Source organism: Microchirus variegatus, assembly GCF_963457635.1.
Source record: "Microchirus variegatus genome assembly, chromosome: 23".
NCBI lineage: Eukaryota > Metazoa > Chordata > Actinopteri > Pleuronectiformes > Soleidae > Microchirus > Microchirus variegatus.
Window position 1 is genome coordinate 13,295,960 of NC_139824.1, and position 23,304 is coordinate 13,319,263.

Genomic DNA, 23,304 nt, shown 5'->3' on the forward strand with positions numbered 1-23,304 from the left:
CTCGACGAATCATCATCATCTCGAGAGTGAAGGAGTGAAAGACGGTGGGCCATTTGGGTAACATGTTCTTATGGGAAACCACGTTATCTTGCCGGATCAATTTACAGCCCTGTCACAACCTCTGCCAGGAATGTGAGCAAAAACATTTTTTTGTGAGTCACACAATTGTAGAGAACAAGCCTGAGCGGCGATGGTGTGGTAATTGCAGCAGAGCATGGCATGAATGAAGGAAGGAAGGAAGCACAGGAGGGGGGGGGGGGGGTCACGGTCAGTGGGAGTCTTGAATTCAGTGTTCAAAGTGATTCTTAATCACATCATCATGATCTTTTTTTTTTTTTCTAGTATATTATTATGTGTAGTGGTTAGCACTCTCGCCTTTGCAGCAAGAAGACCCGGGGTTCCTGGGTTTTTAACCCCCGTTTGGAACAACTTCGGAACAAGGGCCTTTCCTGCAAGGAGTTTGCATGTTCTCCCCGTGTGTGCGTGGGTTCTCTCCGGGTTCTCCGGCTTCCTCCCATGGGTGTTATTAGGTGAATTGGTCACTCTAAATTGACCGTAGGTGTGAGAGTGTGAGTGAAGGGTTGTTTGTCTCTATATGTGGCCCTGTGATGGACTGGCGAACTGTCCAGGGTGTACCCCGCCTATCGCCCTATGTCTGCTGAGATAGGTACAGCACCCCCCGGATAAAGCGGTAGATAATGGATGGATATTATTATTTTGTGTTTCATCCCACCTTATCCTCATGTATTTATACTGTTCTGTTATTGTCCTTTCAATGATGATGGGGGAAAAAAACATTGCACACATAAACGGTGGCCTGATGACAGGACCACAGCGAGCAATCAGGAGCGTTTCCATCGCACTGGAGGGGGGTGGGGAGGGTGTGGGCAGAGAGGAGGGACCGCCGCGCGCACTGTGCCAGGCGCGTTCCCGTTTTCTGCTGCGCACAGAGCGAGAGAGAGAGAGAGAGAGAGAGAGAGAGAGAGAGAGAGAGAGAGAGAGAGAGAGAGAGAGAGAGAGAGGACGCTGCTATTACTAGAGGCAAACGGCAGCGAGCACAAACAGTCTGGAGCAGCTGATGCGACAAGGTAAGAGGAAAACGCGCCTTCGCATCTTGGACAGAATTCATGATGATGTTGATTTTTTTTACGCGTTTCCTGCGCCTCAGCACTGATCCAATGCCCCCCCCCCCCCTTTCTCACTCATCTCACTCTCTCTTTACCCCTCTGTTGTTGATGTCCGCAGATGCTGAGCGTCGCCTTGCTGTGTGTGTGCGCCTTTGGACACGTCTGCGCTCGCTCCGACAGCGGCAATTTTTTGGATGATAAGTGGCTCACCGGGAGATGGGACAGATTCAGGGATGTGAGTCATATTTCTGGCCTATTATTACTGTCTGTCGTCCGTGCCCTCCTCGTTATCTCATTCGCATCCATCCATACTCCCTCCCTCCCTCCCCACCACCATTTTCTCCCCCCCCCCCCCACATCTCACTGGTTTGTGATCATGCCCTCCTCGTTTGCGCGTCACGGGGTCCGCTGTGGCGTTTTTGTCGAGCGTCCATCAGCCGCCTCCACTGAGACTGTAAAACACACTTGGTGATGATCCTGTAAATGTGTTTTCGCGGCAGCTTAGCGGCGATCAGTCAAGGCCTCGGGAAAACACAAATCGCCTGGTTTTGTCCGAGAGAGGCACCGCTGAGTCTCCCGACACCGGCCTAATTACAGAGAGGGACATGGAATGAGTCCGCAGCAGCCAGTGAGGCCTATATAGATGTGTGTCTGTCAGGACTCAGGAATGAACACCTGCCTCCAGGTATAGAGAGGAGGAGAGGGAAAAACAGTGGAAATCCAGGCCCAGGAGCTACGTTTTAGCCATTATATTCACGCCTGAGCACGTATAATCCTGTAATCTCATTTGGGAATGAAAACCATATACATTTACAATTTTAAAGTCAGAGACATTATGTCTGCCCTCTCTCAATCATTTCAGCGAAAATTGTGTTTGAAGTCATTATTTTTCTATCAATCAGCCGTCATTACCTTGACACGTTACTGTAAGGCCATGGCAGGGGTGTCAAAGTCAATTTTAAATTAAAAAACCCGTGTCAAAGTCAGGCAACAGACAAGGTCAAATAGTATAACACAGAATAAATCACATAGATTAAATAAAGAAACAAATCAGAGGTCAACTTTGAAATGAAAGATGTTACGATGCATTAATGGACACAAAGTTAAGTTTCATTAAAGGCGCCATATGTAAGAATGTGGCCAAAAGTGGTTACTACACTAAAATTCAAAATACAGTGGTCTTTTAGGTTCCGTTTTCTGACATAACTGGCAACCCGTGGTTGCTCGGTAACGGAGACTCTACTAACTGCAATGATTGGTAGACGGCAGTAGGTGGCGCCACATGATTTCAAAACATAAACACAATTTGCAGTCTGCAAAAGATTTTTTTTAATGCAAATATTTTGGCTTTACTGTTGTTGTTGGTGAGTTCAGTTTGTTATATGAACATTATTCCTGAGTCTCTGTGACATATTAGGAGGATTTTATGACCAGATGCTTTAGATTTATTACATAATGCACCTTTAAATTCAATTCAGTTTTTTATTTGTATAGCACCAAATCAAAGGCACTGTACAGTAAGTATAGTAAGGCAGGCATCTTTACCCATGGAATAGCCTCAGAAAGGGTTAAATATCAACGTTGGACAACAGTTTCAAGGATCATAAATGTTGAGAAATGTAGTAATAGTGAAAGTATATCTGCTGTATTCCTCATACAGACCTGTCACATGCACTTTAGCCGATTATTAGCTGGACTTAATAATATTTACTGGACATATAAAGCTAAACTTTATATTTACACGTGTTTAAATGGAAGAGCAGGAAAGACATTATTAAAGATATTATCTCCGGGGCCGAATACAGTTGTATGGCGGGCCAGACGTGGCCCCCGGGCCTTGAGTTTGACACATGTGATATATAATGCCAGGTTATTGCATATAATTACTGTGTCCATGCTTTTCAGTCAACCTTTTAGTAAAAGAAAAAAAAACGCTTTCTCCTACAGTAACAAGCCCCTTACATGTTTTTTTTTATTCTTTTTTGCTTTGTTGATGATGATGATGATGATGATTACAGATAAGAGACTAAGAATCAGAGCAGTTGCCTGAGAAGTAGCTGTCAAAGCAGGCAGCAGAGAACAAACACCAGTGTATATTATCTTCTGTAAAATTGGTTGATTTGGAAATAGTGCTGGTTTTCTCGAGGATCTTGCCCCTTTCAGCCAGAAAGTAAATGGGTTCAGACAACCGGCAGTGATTTGTGCATACCTGTCAGTCAAACTTTAATGACTGGTTTTTACCCTTTAATATATCTGATGTCAGAGAGACAGAGACACCAGTCTTTACTTTTAACATTTCAGGACTCAGGCTGCAGGTTTTGTTCTTGCACATCGTGAACCCATCCGCTCAGGTGAACTCGTGATGCACCTCAAGTCCGATTTGTTTGATTTTGGATTATGCAAATGTGTTGTCAGGGCTAAATGCCAGTGAGGAAATGTTTTCTTGATAGACAGATAGATAGATAGAACAAGGGAGTGAGAATCAAAAGCAAGGATGAAGGAGAATAGAAATATTGTGAGCAGGAGACGGTGCATTCAAAGCTGTTTTAACCTTGAGGCTTTAAGGCGTTACAGAGGTGGAACATAAAAGCATTATGTTCTCTTTGTGTGTGTGTGTGTGTGTGTGCATTTAATTTTGCATTTTAGTAAGTGTGCACGTTGCCTTTTTCACAAAAAACGTAATGAGCACGTTTTTTGGTCAAATAGCACTTTTCGAGAGCAAAGAATAGAAAATAAAACGGTGCACTTCTATTTAGCTCGTATAACATGAAACGCATAAAAGTGCACAAATATATCAGATTTTATATATTACTACAAGAAATAATGACATGCTCATCTTTTTCTTTGAATATTAGACTAGTACGTATCAGTACCTTGTTTATAGTAACACCTCAGACATTATTATACTACATATATATATATATATATACTGTATATATACATATTTGTAACAGTTATTTGGATTTAATGAGTTAAGGAGTTTTTGTGGAGTTAAAAAAGTGTTTGTTTGGGCTGCTTAAAGATGCCATATGTAAGATTGTGGCCAAAAACGGTTACTACACTCAAATTCAAAATACCGAGGTCTTTTAGGTTTCGTTTTCTGACGTAACTGGCAACCCGTGGTTTTGGTAACAAAATAAAATTGATTGTAATGACGCGTGCTGCTCAGACTGTGTAAATTTTATACTCATACTTAGCCATTACACACATAGTCGTAGCATAAAATCATACTTTTAGTAACCATTAAGTCTAAAATGGAACCTATAATAATATCTATATATAATAATATAAGAAGGACAATAGATAAACTTGCATTTAATCAAGTAAAACCCAAACACTACTGCTTTATGACTGGGAATCTGACCTGGAAATGCCTACACTCAGCCCTGCATTCAGAATGAAACATTTATTTCACCTGCATTTTTAACGTATTTGCTGGTATTTTGTGCCAAACCTGACTGACAGTGTGATTTAAATTAAACATTTCAGGCACGTAGCTCTACTGTCACTTTCATCTTATTCAGCAAGAGCCATAAGTGTGTGTCTGCTGCTAAATGCACTAGATCTTGGCTCTTGGCCGCTGATGTAGTGTGAGTTCTGTTTGCCGGAGAGGCCCCCGAGGCTGTCTTTGCTGTGTGCCGGTGTCATCCCGTCGTTGTTGTTTTTTGAGATATTCTGCTCTGCTTTCTGGACCAAGTGCGAAAAGTAAGGTTTGGAGTGAGACAAAACACCAACGGAGGATGTGTGATGATGATGCACGATGGTGTGCGCGTGCATGATGTTTAATTGCACGGTATACGAGTAGATGTATATGCTTGTTTTGTGCAGCCTCATTAGAGCAGCCCTCTCCTCTATTCTCCTCCTGTCTTTGTGTGTTTTTACCGCGCATGCACATCAGTTCCGTGTTGTGGAGAGTGAAACGATGTAGGCAAGGTAGAGAGCTTCGGGGCCTTTTCCACTTCAAAGCACCCCAGTTGTGGATTTGTGTATGTTCGTGCATGCGTGCGACAAGCTTGAGCAAGACAAGCACAGCCGAGTACAGTGAAAACATGCACACAGTTCTTACGTGGGATATCAGTGGAGAGTCCACAAGGAGTCGGTGAGAAGGAAGCGAGTCGTTAGGACGCAATTAGGATGGAGGAAATCCTGAAATCAAAGTGAGAAATGGTCGTTAGAAGTATTTTTTGGGGGACGTGGAGACACGGAGAGTTTTATGTGTATGCGTTTGTGCACATGAGGGGAAAAGTCTGTCATTATTGTGGAGGAGGGAGAGCAACAGAGGTGGATGGAGAGAGAGAGAGAGATGGAGAGATAAATTGAAAAGTAGCTATTTTTAGAGCACACCCAGGAGGCCATTAGACCTATTGTTGAATTCTAGGTTGTTGTTTTTTTGGAAAAGTGGGTGGCTGGTCGTCTGTGCAGTGAAGTGTACACCCCAGTTACTTGATGTTTTGTAGTGCGGACAGATTCAATTTGTTTGCAGAACTCCCTCTCTCTCTTTCTCTACCCCCCCCCCTCTCTCTGTGGGTCTCTATGTTGATTCCATTTAGGATTCAGACCAGGGGTTTGAGGGGCCATTAATGCAATGTTGAGAATTGTCCTGAGCAGGAAACTCACTATTTGGCTTAGGTTTTGGTATAAGTTTAAAGTGTATGTGCTTTCTCATATTTTTGTTTCAGATGCAGATCTTCTATGCGAATTATTGCAAGTTATATAATGATAATTAAGCAAGAGTCTGTCGTGCAGGTTCCGGAGGGTCAGAAAGGCCAAGCAGTGAGGATAAAATAATTAGAGTTGAGCAAAGCAAAAGTAGACTAATTTCACACTATTGAAACTCACAGACAAGTTAAAGTTGTGCTTTTGTTGTAAACACTGTCACATTATGTGCACATAATCCAACAAACCCTAGGGGTTGGGCCGCCACAATTTTTATATTGATCATTTTGGGACTTCCTGGAAGAAACCACTCCAATAAGAATAGAAACGTTTCATCCACATATCGAGTCATTGATGATTCTATAGTGCGCATGTGGTTTTTGCACCTCTGATCTATCCGCTATCCCTCTTAATGTAATTACAAACAGGCTCGTCCTGCTGATACAGTCTGAGAATGTCCCGCACTCTTCTGATTTTACACATAATGTAACGAACATCTCTCTTGTCGAATGTCGAGCTGAATGACGGCAGGTAAAGCATTGCAATTTTTGATGTTTTGAGGTACTGCAAATGCACATTTGACAATGTGATGGAGCATTAATGCACATAGCTGACACCGCATTCAGACTGAAGTGTTTCCTCGTCTTCCTCCTGTCGACGCTCCTGACGTAACATCGCCTTCCAAGGTTGCAGTCTTATTGTCCTCATAGAAACTCAGTATTAACTCGACATCCTTTATACTTGCTCAGAGCGTGACAGGATGTTCGTACTCGTGACCTCGTTTTCGTGCGCACTCGTAGTCGCCCGAGATAACCTGATAGATAATTATGATGTGAATTTAAGGAATGCAGTTTTTTTTTATTTGATACGTGGTGTTGTCGATTTGCAAAATCCACACTACCGAGAAATTATTCAAAGAGGAACTCATCCCTGTGGCAGGCACACATTGGGATTTGCGCTGATAAGATTTTGTTTCCCCTCCCTTCCTATTTGTCCTGGCATGAAACTGATTGAGTTCACACACACACACACACACACACACATTCTTGTACTTGCTGCATACTGAGGACAAGGTAAAAGTGCTGCTAAAGTGAGCACCAGAATTTCCACTTTATAAATCCACACAATTACAACTATCTACTACAAAATCATGAATGACATCTTTAAATAACTACTGGGTGCAGTACCAAAGACATGTCTACAGGTGGAGCCCCAGAGCAAAACGTGTGTGAAACACCAGGAGTGGAAAATGGGTTTTTTGTACCAAATTGAATGACCTTTGTTAGAAACAAAGTATAGCATGTTTACAACCTAAGGAAGTGAAATTTCAATGAAAACAAATTGAGGACCGGCCAAAATGTCCTCACTTCGTAAAAATGACCTCACTCAGAAGGCCGCAAGTACAAGAACATACACACACACACACACACAGTGTCTGGTTTCCATGACTTCAGACGACATTACGTTAACTTCCATTCATTTCCTGACGACTAACCATGTATGAACATGTATAGATCACATTAGAATGTAATCATTTACATTGTGAGGACTGCTTTTTGTCCTCATAATGTGATTTAGGTCCCCGTAACATGAGCAAAAACCTGGAACACACACACACGCTTACATATTTTATTACATATAATGTAAGTGAGAGAGGGAAAAAAAAAACCTTGACTCGTGTTTTACAGCAAGTAATTAGATGTCAGTCGTCATGTAATTGTATTGTACGGTGTATTGCTCGCGAAGAAGGCTAACCTTAGTTTCTCGTTCTATCGTTTACTCATCATATATTTGTGAGCTCCTCTCATCTCATCAGGGTAACTGATATTAAAGACAAGGTTAACCCAAGGGTTCCAATAAGAGTGCATTTTAATACAATACTTAAATAAGTGGCATGTGTGTGGGTGAAAGAAAAAGATAATCATTGTAAATAAACTAAAATAAGGGAGGGGATGGTGCAGTGTCCTGTAAAACCAGAGGTTCCTGGTCTGGGTTTGAACTGAATTGATGCTCAAAAGTGACCCAGACTGCCAGGACTTCTATTAAAAGCTGCCAAATCACTCATCTGTAATGTATGCATTCCATATTTAGACTCTGTGAGCGCTTATTTACTGTATCCAGGAAGGATTTGAATGTGTCATATCCTGACATTAGACTTTATGTTACACTAAAAATCTCATTCCTTCATGTCGCTCATTAATTTCACATTTAAAAGCCTGTCACACAACAACACACAAAGGTTTATATGATAACATAACAAAACTGACACACTATTTATTAAATATGTGCATGCTCCATGTGTCTGTAATCCATTGTGTGAACTGTTTGTTTCGTTGTGCACACTTCACAAAGAAATGCTTTTTTAAAAAAAACCTAATGAAAATCATTTTTATTCTCTGTCTCTGCAATGCTTTCTCCTATAGGAAGTGGAGGTTTGTGTGACTGCTTCATAGTCTTCTACCTGTCTTGATTTTTTTTAAAACAGTATTGACATTATTTCACGTGTTGAATAACCCTTCTTTTCTTCTTTCTTTCTTTTTATTATTTAAGGAGCCTGGAACATGGACTCCACCTAAGTCCTTCGATCAAGGTGGGTGTGAAGTGGACAGAGGTCGGCAGCTTATGCCTTTGGCTTCCTGAATTAAAACAAATTTATGTGTATCTTTGTTATTGCTATTTTTAGTAGGAATCGCTTATTTTTTAGAAGGTTGAATATGTTAACATAGAAATGAAATACACTAGCCTTAAATATGTTTGTGTATAGTTTGGGTTGCGTACCTATGTTGCGCTGCCGTGTTTTGCATTTGAATTTAGAGCTGAAACAATTAATCAATTCAGCTTTTTAAAGGTTAAAGGTGCATTATGTAATAAATCTAAAAAAACTGGCCATAAATCTTCTAATATGTCACAGAGACTCAGGAATAATGTTCATATAACAAACTGAACTCACCAACAACACCAGTACAGACAAAATATTCATATTAAAAAAATCTTTTGCGGACCACAAATCATGTTTATTTTTTGAAATCATGTTTTGGCATGTGGCGCCACCTACCGCCATCTACCAATCATTGCAGTCAGTAGAGTCTCTGCTGCCGAGCAACCAAGGGTTGCCAGTTACGTCAGAAAACGAAACCTAAAAGACCTCTGTATTTTGAATTTGAGTGTAGTAACCGCTTTTGGCCACATTCTTACATCTGGCACCTTTAAAGCAAGATTCTTTACTCCACATAACAAAGAAATCATTAAAACTGAATCATTTTGGTTTGTGGACAAAACAAGACAATCGAGAACATCGTCATTTCCAGGTTTGACAAACACTGATCAATGTTTTTTAACATTTTATGGAGCAAACAATTAATCGATTGCGTAAATATTCGTTACTTGCAACTCTATTTGAATCCATAGTTTACGACATAAACAAAGAACAAAGGCTCTGTCCACAAAACCTGAAGCGTAAACCAACAAAGAAGAAGGAGAAAACGGTTAGAAGAGTTGTGTTGTCACTCATTTCTACACCATTTAATTTATTGCTGAGAGCTCATACACCATGAACATATTCCCTGTCACTTAATCACTGTATCCTCAAACACACTCACACGTCAGGGAAACAATAGCATTAGATGGTTGGAAGGATGGAGGCAGGATAATCTGCCAAAGCTGCTCTGGGATTACAGTAAGGTTCTTTTAGTGCAGAGGTCATTCACATACTGCTCTGAGATCAGCGCAGGCTCTTAGATGTCACTCGAAAGTGTCGCTCTAAACGCTGACAGGGAGTCAGCGGCGGCCGGCCTTCGTCTGTATCGACAAAGATCGCGCCGCGTTCCTCGGAAGCAGATCTAAAGTCAGCTCTCGATTTTAAAGCCGTGCGCCGCTCAGCCGCCGTGGGATCTGATGCCAGATCAGTTTGAGGACGACTGACACTTAGAGGAGGCTGATGTAACGAGGAAGAGTCCTCTATCACCAGCTCCATCTGTTTTTAGCCAGAAGCATACTTAGCGGCATTATGGCTTCAGCGTGAGAGAGTCATTACAAGTGCACAGGCTAAAAGTGACACACGCACAAATTAGCAAATTGGACATCTATCCACAGCTTAGATCTGTAAACATGATAGCTATACACGTATAGAGTCTTAACTAATCTAAATATGTGATCAATGGGTTTATGCTTAGGCTTTCTAGGAAGAGGCTTTCTTTTGCACACACTTGAAATGCACTCGAAAAACATGCGTCTGGATGCTTTGTGTTTTCAGGCCTTGATCCGGCCAAGGACCCCTGTCTGAAAATCAAATGCGGTCGCCACAAGGTGTGTGTTGCCGAGGACTACAAGACCGCCACTTGTGTCAGCCAGAGGAGAGTTAGGTAAGAGCACGATCAGACGCACAACCAACACACACACACACACACACACACACACGGGCTTATGTTTCAAACGGAGGCTGAAGTGATTATAGTCTTCTTCGGGGGGGAAAACCCAGAGGTATGGCAAAAAAGGAGTCAGTTTAAATGGAAGTTGATTTACAATGTCAGGAAACATTATCCTGAGAAGTTAATGGTATTCTTCATTAGAGCATGATGTCATTTTTGTAAAATGATGGACCCATTTAGAGCAAGGTTAATGATAAGGCAAGGCACATACACTCTTAGAAATAAAAGTGCTAAGTAGAACCATATAAGGTTCTTCGGCTTGTCCTCATAGGAGAACTATATTTGGCTCCAGGTGGAACCCTTTTAAAACACTTTATTCAGGAAAGGGGTTTTAAAAGGTAGGTTCTTACTGGAACCTTTCGTGTTACCAGGAACCCTTGAAAAACCCTTTCTCCTGGAAAGGTTTTTTTTTAGAAGCAAATGGTTCCAAGTAGAACCTCAACTCTTGTAGAAGAACCGTTTTGGAACCCTTATTTCTAAGAGTGCACTGTATATGTGGTCCAATAGTTGCCTGGGTTGCAGGTGAATTTCCGGTCACAAAAACCACCGACGTTTGTGAATCTCAAGGTTTTGAACCCAGAAGATGTATTGATTTTTCAACTTAGAGTAGATTAGGAAAATCACATCTTCGTGCAGTGTGACAAGCAACACCATACGGGTAGATTTTTGTTTTTTTCCAAGCTGGTTTACAGGTGGCTTCATCTCTCTTGTGACTGTTGTGTGACATTGCTGTTCAAGACCAATTACCCCAACACAGGCAACACTGCCTAACAACAGACACAACGTCCTGCCAAGTGATGTGAATGGGGTTAGTGTGGTGTGTGTGTGTGTGTGTGTCTGGGATGTTGCAGACTGAACAGTAACACCACACTGACCCCATTTCGCATTCTCAGGAAGAGCACAATTATGATTACACTGCAGCAATCAAATCGAAAAAAAAAAAAAATAATAACAATAATCACATCCAAATCCCAACTCCGTGTCTCATTTCTGAAATTGATGTAAGAGCGCGATGATAAATCACAGATACAGAAATGCTCATAAAACCCAGGCTTTGAATGAAGCTGGAAGCTAGAATTTGTAGTCTTTTCATACACACGGTGAGATGTTGTGTTTGTGTGTGTGTAAAATAATAAAAATAATATGTCCTCTCTAGTTTTAAAGATGCCAGTTTGTACCAGAGTCCAGGGTCAAAGTGCCAACCCTGCCCCGTGGTTCACCCTTCCCCTGTCTGCGGAACCGACGGCCACACCTACTCCACCAAGGTACAGTCTCACACACACACACACACACACACATAATTACATCAAATCTCAGCTGCTGCTGCAACAGAAAACAGCTCAGCCACATGACTTACAATTTCATTTCCTCTCGTCGAGACACACACATCCTCTTAACGTCCACATCTGTCTCATCGTGTCTGTCTGTTTCTCTCGCTCTCTTTCCGTCTCGCTCAGTGTAAGTTGGACTACCAGGCGTGCATCACGGGCAAGAAGATCGCGGTGAAGTGCTCCGGCTTGTGTCCTTGCCCCTCTGAACCTGAGCAGAGCTCTGCAGAGAAGAAAGGTACACATTTAAGCACAAATCTATGTAATGTAACAGTACATTCTTTGTTGTCAAAAAAGAAAAGTCCAGGTTCACGCCCCCCCCGCCCCCCCCCTCCACTCAAACTCAAACTAAAGGCCATCTGCTGCACTGGTAGTGTGACACTGAATCCCTACAGGTTTCAGGGCAGCTGTGCTGCACTGCGATGTACTTCTCATCTCTTGGTCTCTTGTGACCGGATCACAGGAGACCGAGAGATGAGAACCGCATCGCTGCAACAGTGCAGCTGTGCTGTGCTTACGTCATCTCTGTTTGCAAGAACCAGTGAGGAAGCGTGAGAATTCAGTTTTTTTCGTTTTCGTCGTGTTTGTGACAGAGATAGAAAGAAATGAGCTGAAGTCAATCAACTACTCCACTTGAGCTGCTGTAACATGAAATAAGGTTTAGAAAAAAGAAATGGTATGGTTTTGCTGCAAAATGCATTAAAAAAATGTTTTTGAAAATGTAATAACTGCAGCCCCTAAGTTAATAATACATAAATAGGACTGCATTTTTTGGAAATAATTTATTTTTTTAGCAGTTTTTGTGAAGTTTGCTCATCAAAAATGGTTTAGCGGACGGCATAGTCGTCATATTCATTCATTCAACATACTATGCAGCACTCGCTCTCTCCTTTATTTTGGTTGTTAGAGCCAATTGGAGAATGATTTGTTGTACACAATCTTTATTTTGATTTATATTGTCTATTTGCTTTGCATTATGTCATGTCAATGTTAGGCCAATAACGTAATGAGAAGCCGTAGCATTATAACTTATGTCATCATTACGTTATTGGCTCAGAAACTTGATTACAGTATTGGCTTTATTGCATTTAAACATTTTAAAATGATTACATAATCGGTTACTACACTCTTAGAAATAAAATTGCTAAGTAGAACCATATAAGGTTTTTCAGCTTGTCCTCATAGGAGAACCCTTTTTGGAGGGTTCCACCAAGAACCCTTTTAAAATCCTTTATTCAGGAAAGGTGTTTTAAAGGGTTCTCTGGATCAAAATGGTTCTTACTGGAACCATGAGTGTTAACCAAGAACCCTTGAAAAACCCTTTCTTCGGGAAAGGGTTTTTCAGAAGCAAATGGTTCCAGGTAGAACCTCAGCCCTTGTAGAAGGAGCCTTATTTCTAAGAGCGTTCATGGTCTCTAATCTGTCTTTAGGATGGATCTCTTTGTGACATTAAGGAACATTAATGTTGTTAATACCAGCTGTGATTGTGGTCACAGTACGATGTAATCATTGTTAAACATCAGTGCTATTTATCACTCATTAGCGTGCAGCGCGTCGGACCTGAAGGAGGTGGTGAGTCGTCTCAGAGACTGGTTCAGAGTCCTGCATGAGAACGGCAACCACAAGAGAGTGACGTTCCAGAAGCCGGAGAAGAACAGTGAGTCACATTTTCATTTGCATAGTCCAAAAAAAAACAAAAAAAAAAACAAGGTCATGCATGTTTATGCATCAACACGGTCACTGTTGCTCTTCACGCTCCATTACATTCTCCCTCTTCTCTGACTGCAGAGTTTGAGGTCGGAGCATCACCCGTGTGTAGAGAACCTCTGGGCTGGATGTTTTCTCGCCTGGATACGAACTTTGACCTCCAGCTGGACCAGTCGGAGATCAAGAGCCTCTACCTGGACACGAACGAGCCGTGCTCCGACACCTTTTTCGAGTCCTGCGACACGCATGTGGACAAAATCATAACCGGCTCCGAGTGGTGCACGTGCTTCCAGAGGTACACAGGTAGGGTATCAGCATGCACTTGGAAACAACACATTTAAACTGATTTTCTGGTTACTCCGAGGAAGTAAATACCAACAATCTTGCCAGTTTGCATCCAAATAAAGTGGTTTGGATCATTTGCCTTAATAACTGATGGGTTGTATACAACCGGTCCGGTCATCTTAAGTGCTCGTGTTTTATCGCTCTGTCAGACATCAATGGAGCAGTTTTCTCCACATCTCAGCAATAACCTTCCAGCCCAGGGGTATCATTACTGAATGAAATGATGACCATGCCTGCAAAGAGACGTGTCTGTTTTCTACCAACCATTTTCTCTGATTTATGAATCAAGTTCTGCCAACGTAGAGTTAAAACGAAAAAAAAAGAATGGTATGTTCGACGTTGACATGCATATATTTCAATCTGAAATGGAATTAAACACAATATAGCTCCCACTTTGACCCACATAGGATTAGCAGAATATATTTATAAGAGATGGATAATACAAAAACAACGCACGGCACTGAAACATCACTGTATGCGAGCTTAAGAAGAAGTATTTACTCACGGGGGGGGGCCACATACTTTGCATTTGCCAAAGCGAAAACAACAGGAAGTCAAACGTCAGGACAAAAGCAGAACGCACACAAAAGAGGTCGAGTTCCAAGTTCATTGTCATGGCCGCGCACAGCAGACGTTTGCACTGATTCATGTCTCTTCTTTTCAGATTCTCCTTGTAAAGCAGAGCTGTCCAGTATCAGCAAGAAGCAAGCAGGAAAGAAACTACTTGGTAAGACACATACATTCTTCTACTTGCTGCATACTGAGGACCAGTGCTGACAAAGTGAGGACCAGAATTTCCACTTTATAAATCAACACAATTACAAATATCTACTTCATGAATGACATCTGTAAAGAACTTAATGGGTACAGTACCATAAAATGTCTGCAGGTGGAGCCCCAGAGCAAAAAGTGTGTTTTGTACCAAATTTAGGACCTCTGTTAAAAACAGCATGTTTACAACCTAAGGAAGTGATTTCAAGTGAGGACCGGCCAAAATGTCCCCACTTTGCAAAAATGACCTCACTTTGTTGGTTAAAATCCCTCACTGGTCCTCAGAATGCCGCAAGTACAAGAACACACACACACATGTTTATACAGCTATCTTCTTAGGACAAACCAAAACATTAACCATAACCATAAACAGTTAATAGCTAACCCTAACCATGTTTTAGTCTTAACAAGGTCAGTGTTTATGTCAGAAAAGGTCCTAAAGAGGTAACAAATACAAGTATGAACACAGACACACTGATCCATTGTGTGTGTGCCTGTGTGTTTTGGCTTGCATGTATAGGTCAGTATCTGCCGTCCTGCGACGAGGACGGCTACTACAGGGCCCATCAGTGCCACAGCAGCAGCGGACAGTGCTGGTGTGTGGATCGCTATGGCAACGAGGCGGCTGGTTCACGCACCCACGGCTCTGCAGACTGCGGTAGGCAAAAAACACACCGAAGCCAAAGCGAGTTTATGTGTTTGTATTAGTCTGTGTGCTAAACTGAGCGAAGCTAAGGTCACCATGGTAGCTTTTAACGCCGTATTTACTGTATAAACTGGTGTTGATTTTCTCATTTACTAGCATATAAATAACTGTTTTTATGCTTTTAACATCTGTCTCCAGGCGTGATCCTGGAGTCTTCTGGAGACTTCGGCAGCGGCGACTCGCTCTTCGCCGACGACGACGAGGACTCCTTTGTCCTCAACGACCAGGCGGGGATGGACGACGAGGACGACGAGGACGACGAAGACGACGATGAATATCTGTCGTAATTTTTCAAGCGAGAGAGAGAGAGAGGGGGCGAAAGAAAACTTTTTTTTTTGTCAATCTGCACGTTTCTAGGTGACTCTCCAGGCAGATCCTTAATCGCACTAACAGCCTAAGGACAAACTCTGTGTGTATTGTTTGTTCATAAGTTAGAAAAAAAGAGCATACAAAAAAAAAGATATATTCCTGGCAAATTACCACGATTTCTCTTCCTGATTAAGTATAAAATTTGATGGGTTAATGGCACTGATGTTCACTCGCGTGTCAAACAACCAGAGACATTTGAGACGATTTGACAACCACTTCAAAGCTTTGGATTTGGTCACATGTGCAAAGAGCTCTCCCTTCATCGGACAGTCCGTGTCTTCTAGTGTGTCAGTGTCTTTTGTGCAACGCCCGAGCGTGTTGATGCCTGAGGTGCAACGTTAAAGAGATTTACCCTTCTTCATTCCATCATCCCTCCCCCTTCCTTCCTGTGTAGAGGTGCGATTTCGATGATGTAGATAAGAGACTATTGCACTCTTTAGGTTTCTTTTGATCTTGATTTCTATAACTGTGACTGTAACTGTGGTGGAAAAAAACAAAGATAAGAGATAGACATGCTTCATTTAGGAAAGAAAAAAACACATTTTACAGAGGCACAAATCAGGCTCAGTAACGAAGAATCACTGCTTGGTCAGCAGTGTTGAGAGGGTAAAAAAAAAAAAAAACTAATAATATGATCTATTTTTCTAATCCATAGTTGGACGATTACACGTGAAAGAGATTTGTCGCAGTGCATCGAATGCCGAGCTGCTTCGGTGTGAAGAAGCAGAGGCTAAACCTTTGTTGAACTCCAAAAAAAAAACAGGAGGGTGCAAAACAATTCCCTCGAGCGTTTGCAGATGAAAGCTTATATCGCTGGAGCCACAAATCTGTGTGATGATAAAAAAAAAAAAAATGTTGACTGATCTCCTCTCAATGTGATTTCAAAGGAGTTCACTTTCACAAGAAGTAAAAAAAACCACAGACCTATGGTGGGGCGGAGGAGGTGGGGGGGGGGGATAAATGTTATTTAGGTGTGCCTTGTACTGGATTAGGACTGATGGCAGTGATAGTTGGAGAAGCATGCTTACTGGACCGACTTAAGCTCCTAATTAATTACACTGCATAAGAGTAAAGTGGCATTTCTGTCAAGTCTTGTGTTTTCCGGGCCTCTCTTATTATCATTATTATTATTATTATTATTATTATGGTGTTACATAGGCCATACTTCAGATCTTCTGATTTGTTACATAGGATAGCTAGAATGTAAAGAAGCACAGAGATAATAAGCAGTTAAGTAACCACTTAGATTCTGCTGGATTTGAACCATGTTTTATATCTTAGTGCACTGGCTAGAGGACGCTTTGGTTAAGACAGCTTTATATATACGTATAAATATATATATATATAAAAAAAGAAAAATCATCTTAACAGTGTTTACTTTCAAAAAGCTTGATTTGTACTTGATCTGTTTTAAAGACTTGTAGTGTTATATCTGCCAGGGGTTGAAAACCGAAAAACTGAGATTATCCAGATTTGTGTATTCTTGATGACGTCCTGCAGACCTGGGACCTGCTGTACTATATTTTCAATTATTAATCTGCTGTCTCGCTTCATTTTCAATTGGACATCTTGTTGGGATTCCATGTTAATAGCTGAAAAGTGCCATTTAATTGCCCATTATATTATTATTATATTATTATTTTATTATTATTGCTGCAACTTTGCTCCCTTCGTTCTTTTCTTTTTTTTTTTTTTTTTAAGTTTCAATTTCATTTCACGTTACGGAGCTGGAAACCATTTCAGTTTTAAAACTGTGCTGTTTATTAATAATAATAATAATGGGTGTGACGACATGCAAATCATTCTCGATGACCTCAAACACTGTAGCCACTCTCAACCAATCACGCACTGTCATCACAGCTCTGATGGTGTTCGACGGTTATGATACAGATGCATTTTTTTACAGTGGATATGTATGATTTGCTGAAATAAAAAAAAGCTATATTGACCAACGTACGCTCGACCGTGTTCGCGTGACTTCGTGGGGTGGAATGAGTGACGTCTGCCATAAGGTGGAAACTCCTGCCTGAGTTCTGTGTGCGAGCGCGTTACTGCATTATGTAGGAGAACAGGTGAATATTTTATGAGTCACTGTCACACCCACCGTGTTCACACCATACATGCACGCTTATTCACAGTATAGGAGTATTTTTACACATCCATCCATCTTCTGCAGCTTTATCCTCCACATGAGGGTCTAGGGGGGCACTGACATAGGCCGATTGGTGGGGTACACCCTGGACAGTGTATTTGTGTGTTTTCCATTAAAAGTAGTAGCAAAATGAGTCAAGACATTCAAATTCAAACTTTGCTTTTGTCAAATAACTGGCAAAACTGTTTTTGGCTGTGCTAACATCATTGCACAAGCATTTTCTAATCATCTAATAGCCTTCTAACGCGATTAGCAAACACAATGTACCATTAGAACACTAAAAACACACTTAAAAACCATTTGCAGCTAGAATAGTCGTTTACCACATTAACAACTGAAAAAATATTTTTTTTTTCCTTCACAAAATAAGGACATTTCAAAGTGACCCCAAACTTTTGAACAGTAGTGTATGGGGAGAACATGCTAACGGGGAGAACATGCTAACTCCATGTGCTAACCAGTGATGAACACTAAAACCACACTTAAAAACCAGAGGTTTACCACATTAACAATGTATAGAGTGTATTTCTGATTCATTTAATGTTATATTCATTGAAAAAAAAAAAGTGATTTTCCTTCTAAAAAATAAAAGGATATTTATAAGTGACCCCACACTTTTGAACAGTAGTGTATGGGGAGAACATGCTAACGGGGAGAACATGCTAACTCCATGTGCTAACCAGTACAGCACTGATGAATAATAAAAACACATTTAAAAAACAGATGTTTATAGTAAGAGTAGTCGTTTACCACATTAACAATGTATAGAGTGTATTTCTGATTCATGTAATGTTATATTCATTGGAGAAAAAAAAGTGATTTTCCTTAAAAAAAAAAAAAAAAAAAAAAGGATATTTATAAGTGACCCCAAACTTTGGAACAGTAGTGTATGGGGAGAACATGCTAACGGGGAGAACATGCTAACGCCATGTGCTAACCAGTACAGCACTGATGAATAATAAAAACACACTTAAAAAAACAGATGTTTATAGTTAGAGTAGTCATTTACCACATTAACAATGTATAGAGTGTATTTCTGATTCATTTAATGTTTTATTCATTGAAAAAAAAAATTATAATCATTTCTAACTGACCCCAAACTTTTGAACTGTAGTGTATGGGGAGAACATGCTAACAGGGAGAACTTGCTAACACCATGTGCTAACCAGTGCAGCAGTGATGAACACACCTGATTTAAATGGCCTGATAACGAGCTGTTCGTTTGAATCAGGTGTGCTGGAGCAGGGCAGTGGGAAACACCGCACTATACACCGACCCTGTTTTGGAACATATATAAAGAAAAACACAACAACAACTCAATGCATTAGCTAAGGTAAGAAACTACTTTTTTTATCCTTCTATCCACTTCAGTGTCAGCAGGGCCTGACAGAGTGTGTGTGTGTTTTGGCAAAAAGGAGCCGTCAGCAGCTCCAGATGGGGAAGCCACTGTGCAAATATCCAAAAATCCTGCGCCTCTGTGTGCTGACCATGAAAGAAAAAACGTGGAGTGATACTATCTCACTGGCTAATTTCCACACAGCAGCAGCAGCAGCAGCAATAGCCTGCTGTTGGAAACGGTTCAACAATAAAAAGTGATCTGCCGGGGCCACGGGGGCAGACAGACAGACAGACAGAGTGACTAAGTGCTGATGGGAAACGCCTCACATTGCAGGAAGCACGTTTTGATTTTTCGGAAATCAGGTTTCTTGGATAAGCTAGGTCGCTCTTTTACCACATCCACGCTATCTGGAGCATTGTTGTTGTTGTGTGTCATTTATGAGGTCTAACCGCTCCTCGTAAAATGCACGTCGTTGGATCACGTTGATGGTGTAGTGGAGTATTAGCGAAAAAGCGAATCATCTTTGATGAAGTCTTGTCAAATGCACTAACTGTAAGCAGCACTAAAAGGTCTCCGCTTCGGCCTCCAGCGAGAGCCGCTGACTGCTGAGGAGGCAATATACGGCTCGCTTTAATGGTTTAGTCACTGTTGGTCAATACACACACGCACACACACACACACACATACAGTGAGCTCACGTTACATGCACAAGTCAGCATAAACAATAGACATCTAAGACAGGACAGGTTTTATGGTCGTAAACTATTTACCAGGTAAACCGGAGACGTACACGACAAGCAAATGATTATTTCATGCACTTCCTGTGCATAATATACACTCAAGCTGAAACAATTCATCGATTATTAATCGATTACTAAATTAATCGTCAACTATTTTGATAATCGCCAAATCGCTTTGAAGCTTTTTTGCTGTTCTGCACCATATTTAAAGGTGCATTATGTAATAAATCTACTGGCAACTGGCCGTAAAATCCTCCTAATATGACACAGAGACTCAGGAATAATGTTCATATAACAAACTGAACTCACCACTAACAACAGTACAGACAAAATATTAGCAATAAAAAATATATTTTACGGACTGCAAATCATGTTTTGGTATGTGGCGCCACCTACCGCCGTCTACCAATCATTGCAGTCAGTAAGCAGTCACTGGCCACCACGGGTTGCCAGTTACATCAGAAAACGAAAAAGTTGACCAATCGACCTCATCTGGGGACACTGCCCGCACCATCTAGTGGTCTCGTAACAACATTACACTCGTGTGGGAAAAAAACCAAGATGGCAGCAATACCATGTAAAACTTTTTATGCTAGCTAGCGTAATTTAATTTTATGAATGAAACTTGTACATTTATGTAAAATAACATCTGTAGCTTCATATGGCATGCATATTTATGACAATTACAAATAAGACAAATAAGTAGATAACTACTTATTATAGAAAGCTAAAATTAAACTTTTAGGCTAATTTAGTCCTTCTGATCCCAAATAGCAAACAAACAAAAGCAAAGACAGACTCATTGTCCTCGTATACGGACATTGGTTTTGACAAATGCATACAAATTTTCTGACATTTTACAGACCAAACGATTAATCGAGAAAGTAACCGACAGATGAATCGATTACGGAAATAATCGTTAGTTGCAGCTCTAATACGCAGTAAGCATTATCTGATCTAAATAAATGAAAATGTACTAAAATGTTGACGTTAAAGGTACACTATGTAATAAATCTAAAGCAACTGGCCGTAAAATCGTCCTAATATGTCACAGAGACTCAGGAATAATATTTGTATATTCGTGTATTGTATGTTTTGAAATCATGTTTTGGAATGTGGCGCCACCTACCGCCGTCCACCAGTCATTGCAGTCAGTAGAGTTTCAGCTGCCGAGCAACCACGGGTTGCCAGTTACGTCTGAGCTACAATGGCGGAGAAAACGAAGCCTAAAAGACCTGGGTGTTTTGAATTTGAGTGTCGTCACCGTTTTTGGCCACATCCTTACATATGGCGCCTTTAAGATTGTACTGTAAATCAATACTATTTCTAAATTTCCAGTGCGTGATCAGTGAATTGTACAAGTCTGTGTCTGTTTCGTACATCACAATTACCGTCATAATCAAAGTCGTGTTGAGTCAAGTGAAAGAATTATACAATAACAACGAGGTCAGATTCTCCCGCTCCCTGCTTCTGTGGAAACACCTTTTCCCTTTATTTGTTTGAGGCCAATGACGAAAGGGTTCCTGGAGGGACTGGGGGTGGGGGGGGGGGGGTAGCGGTCTGTGAGTACTACAGAAATCACTTGGGTGTGACTCACGACTCAAAGCATCGAGCTGTTTTCCTCTGTATTTCTGTGTTTTATGGAGGCAGACAGCAGTGAGCGGAGAGAGAGAGAGAGCTTTTCCCATCAATAACCTCTACTTAGTGGCTTGATTCTTGCCTGTTCAATGGTGGTCTGGAGAGAAAAAGGAGGGGGTAATCTGTACATTAGCAGACTGGGGATTCGCTCAAGGGAAAACAGATTTATGGCGGCCCACTGTGGTGCTGAAGTCTTCAAATCTAACTATTTACAAATATTTTACTAGAATTAAGGATGAAAACGCTGCGTTTTTGTACGTACTGCAGAGTGTGTTTTAATATTCAACCACAACCAGAAAATACACTGTTCATTTGTAAAAGTAAACACATTTCATCTATACTTTAGGAATCAATATTCAGTGTCTCAGTGTGTAACAGTTAAAGTGTTGTTTCTGATGGTTTTTTTGGCCTCATCACCAGGGTTATTATAGTTAAAGGTGCATCATGTAATAAACAGTACAGCCAAAATATGTGCTTTAAAAAATTTTTTTGCAGACTGCAAATCATGTTTATGTTTTGAAATCATGTTTTGGCATGTGGCGCCACCTACCGCCGTCTATCAATCATTGCAGTCAGTAGAGTCTCAGCTGCCGAGCAACCACGGGTTGCCAGTTACGTCAGAAAAAGAAACCTAAAAGACCTCTGTATTTTGAATTTTAATGTAGTAACCGTTTTTGGCCACATTCTTACATATGGCACCTTGCTTTACTTGAAGTTTAAAGAATGAAATGAAAGTTATTTGATAATCCACATTTGGTGACACACATTACCTTTACAAGTCAAGGCTTTGTCTTAATACCCGAAAAACTAAGACTAAAACTAAATAAAAAATACCAAATCATTTGTTGAATTGACTAAAACTAAACTGAAATAAAAAAGCAAACTGAAAAACTAAATCAAAATAAAAACTAATGAAAACGTCAAAACTATAGTAACCTTGCACATGACGCAATCAGTTCATTGCCCTCACCTGTTGAGCCACGCCCCCACCTGTTGAGCCACGCCCCCTTCCTTCCCCTCACCTGCGGCTCGTTAGCTCCCGTCTATTTAAACCTGCTCACTTTCATCTTCACCTCAGCCAGATTGTGTTGTTTTTGCCAAGTTCGCCCACATTTCTACTTCTGTGTTGTACTTTAGTTTGTGCTTTGACCTCTGAATTCTTACCTGCTGTGTTTGTTTGCCTTTGTTGGGGTTGATTTTCCTGGTATTTTTGACCAAGTTAACTAGTTTGGGTTCTTTGTGTCAGTATAATTCACACTGTGTTCCTCATACTTAACCAACACCTCAGTTTTTGTACCGTTGACCAGAAACCTATACAGTTTTTGGTGACGAGGTATATTTTCCCCACTTCAGACTGTGTCCTCAAACCTTAAAACGGGACATGATCTCAGTTTAAAAAAAACGCCACCTTTGTTTCATCTTGACTAAATCAAGTCACAGGATATGGAAAGATGAACATAAAGTCATATTTTCACTTCATTTAGTGGACTTCTAAAGCCTGATATGAGGTTATTTTGTAATTTTGTTGTTAAGGCTGGACACAAAACAAAGATATGCTGCTCCCAGGTGTTCAAAGCAAGAACATTAGATTGGTATTCCAGTATCATTTTATATTCACTCAAAATATAGAAGAATAATATACTCCTGTTTTGTATACCAATTATTTCCAATGACGTTATTGTGACGCTACTCAACCATCAAGGTGAACAAAGGCTCCACTGTATCTTTCCTCTGGGTAACAAACTCAACACAATGGTGACTTTAATGTTGCTTGGCTTCCCCCTGCTGACCACAAGTGGGTACTACAGTCTAAACATGACAATTTCGTTGTTCTGCTTTGTTTTCTTTTACACACACACACACACACACACACACACACTTATGTGAAAAAGTGAAAGAATAAAACTCCTTTGTTCTTATTGAGTAGAAAACTTTATGAGTAATAAACGTGAAGAAATGTAACAAAATGCATTTCTTAATGTACACTAAACATTTTAAA

At 40.8% G+C, this 23,304-nt stretch overlaps 1 protein-coding gene across 1 annotated transcript; it reads left to right on the forward strand.

Moving 5' to 3' along the window:
- The first annotated feature begins 1,029 nt into the window (after nt 1–1,029).
- spock3 (SPARC (osteonectin), cwcv and kazal like domains proteoglycan 3) lies at nt 1,030–17,312 on the forward strand. Its single transcript, XM_083909101.1, has 11 exons — nt 1,030–1,088; nt 1,246–1,362; nt 8,334–8,373; nt 10,036–10,144; nt 11,367–11,475; nt 11,668–11,776; nt 13,082–13,195; nt 13,327–13,548; nt 14,255–14,317; nt 14,882–15,019; nt 15,206–17,312. The coding sequence occupies exons 2-11, from the start codon at nt 1,246–1,248 to the stop codon at nt 15,352–15,354; spliced, it is 1,170 nt and encodes a 389-aa protein (XP_083765227.1). The 5' UTR covers nt 1,030–1,088; the 3' UTR covers nt 15,355–17,312.
- Nucleotides 17,313–23,304: the final 5,992 nt, after the last annotated feature.

Bases quoted from the DNA above. Each gene is read 5' to 3' on its own strand.
- spock3 (XM_083909101.1), top strand. From the start codon at position 1,246: ATGCTGAGCGTCGCCTTGCTGTGTGTGTGCGCCTTTGGACACGTCTGC. The intron at 1,363-8,333 runs GTGAGTCATATT...TTATTATTTAAG, and splicing joins GATGGGACAGATTCAGGGAT to GAGCCTGGAACATGGACTCC. The intron at 15,020-15,205 runs GTAGGCAAAAAA...ATCTGTCTCCAG, and splicing joins CCACGGCTCTGCAGACTGCG to GCGTGATCCTGGAGTCTTCT.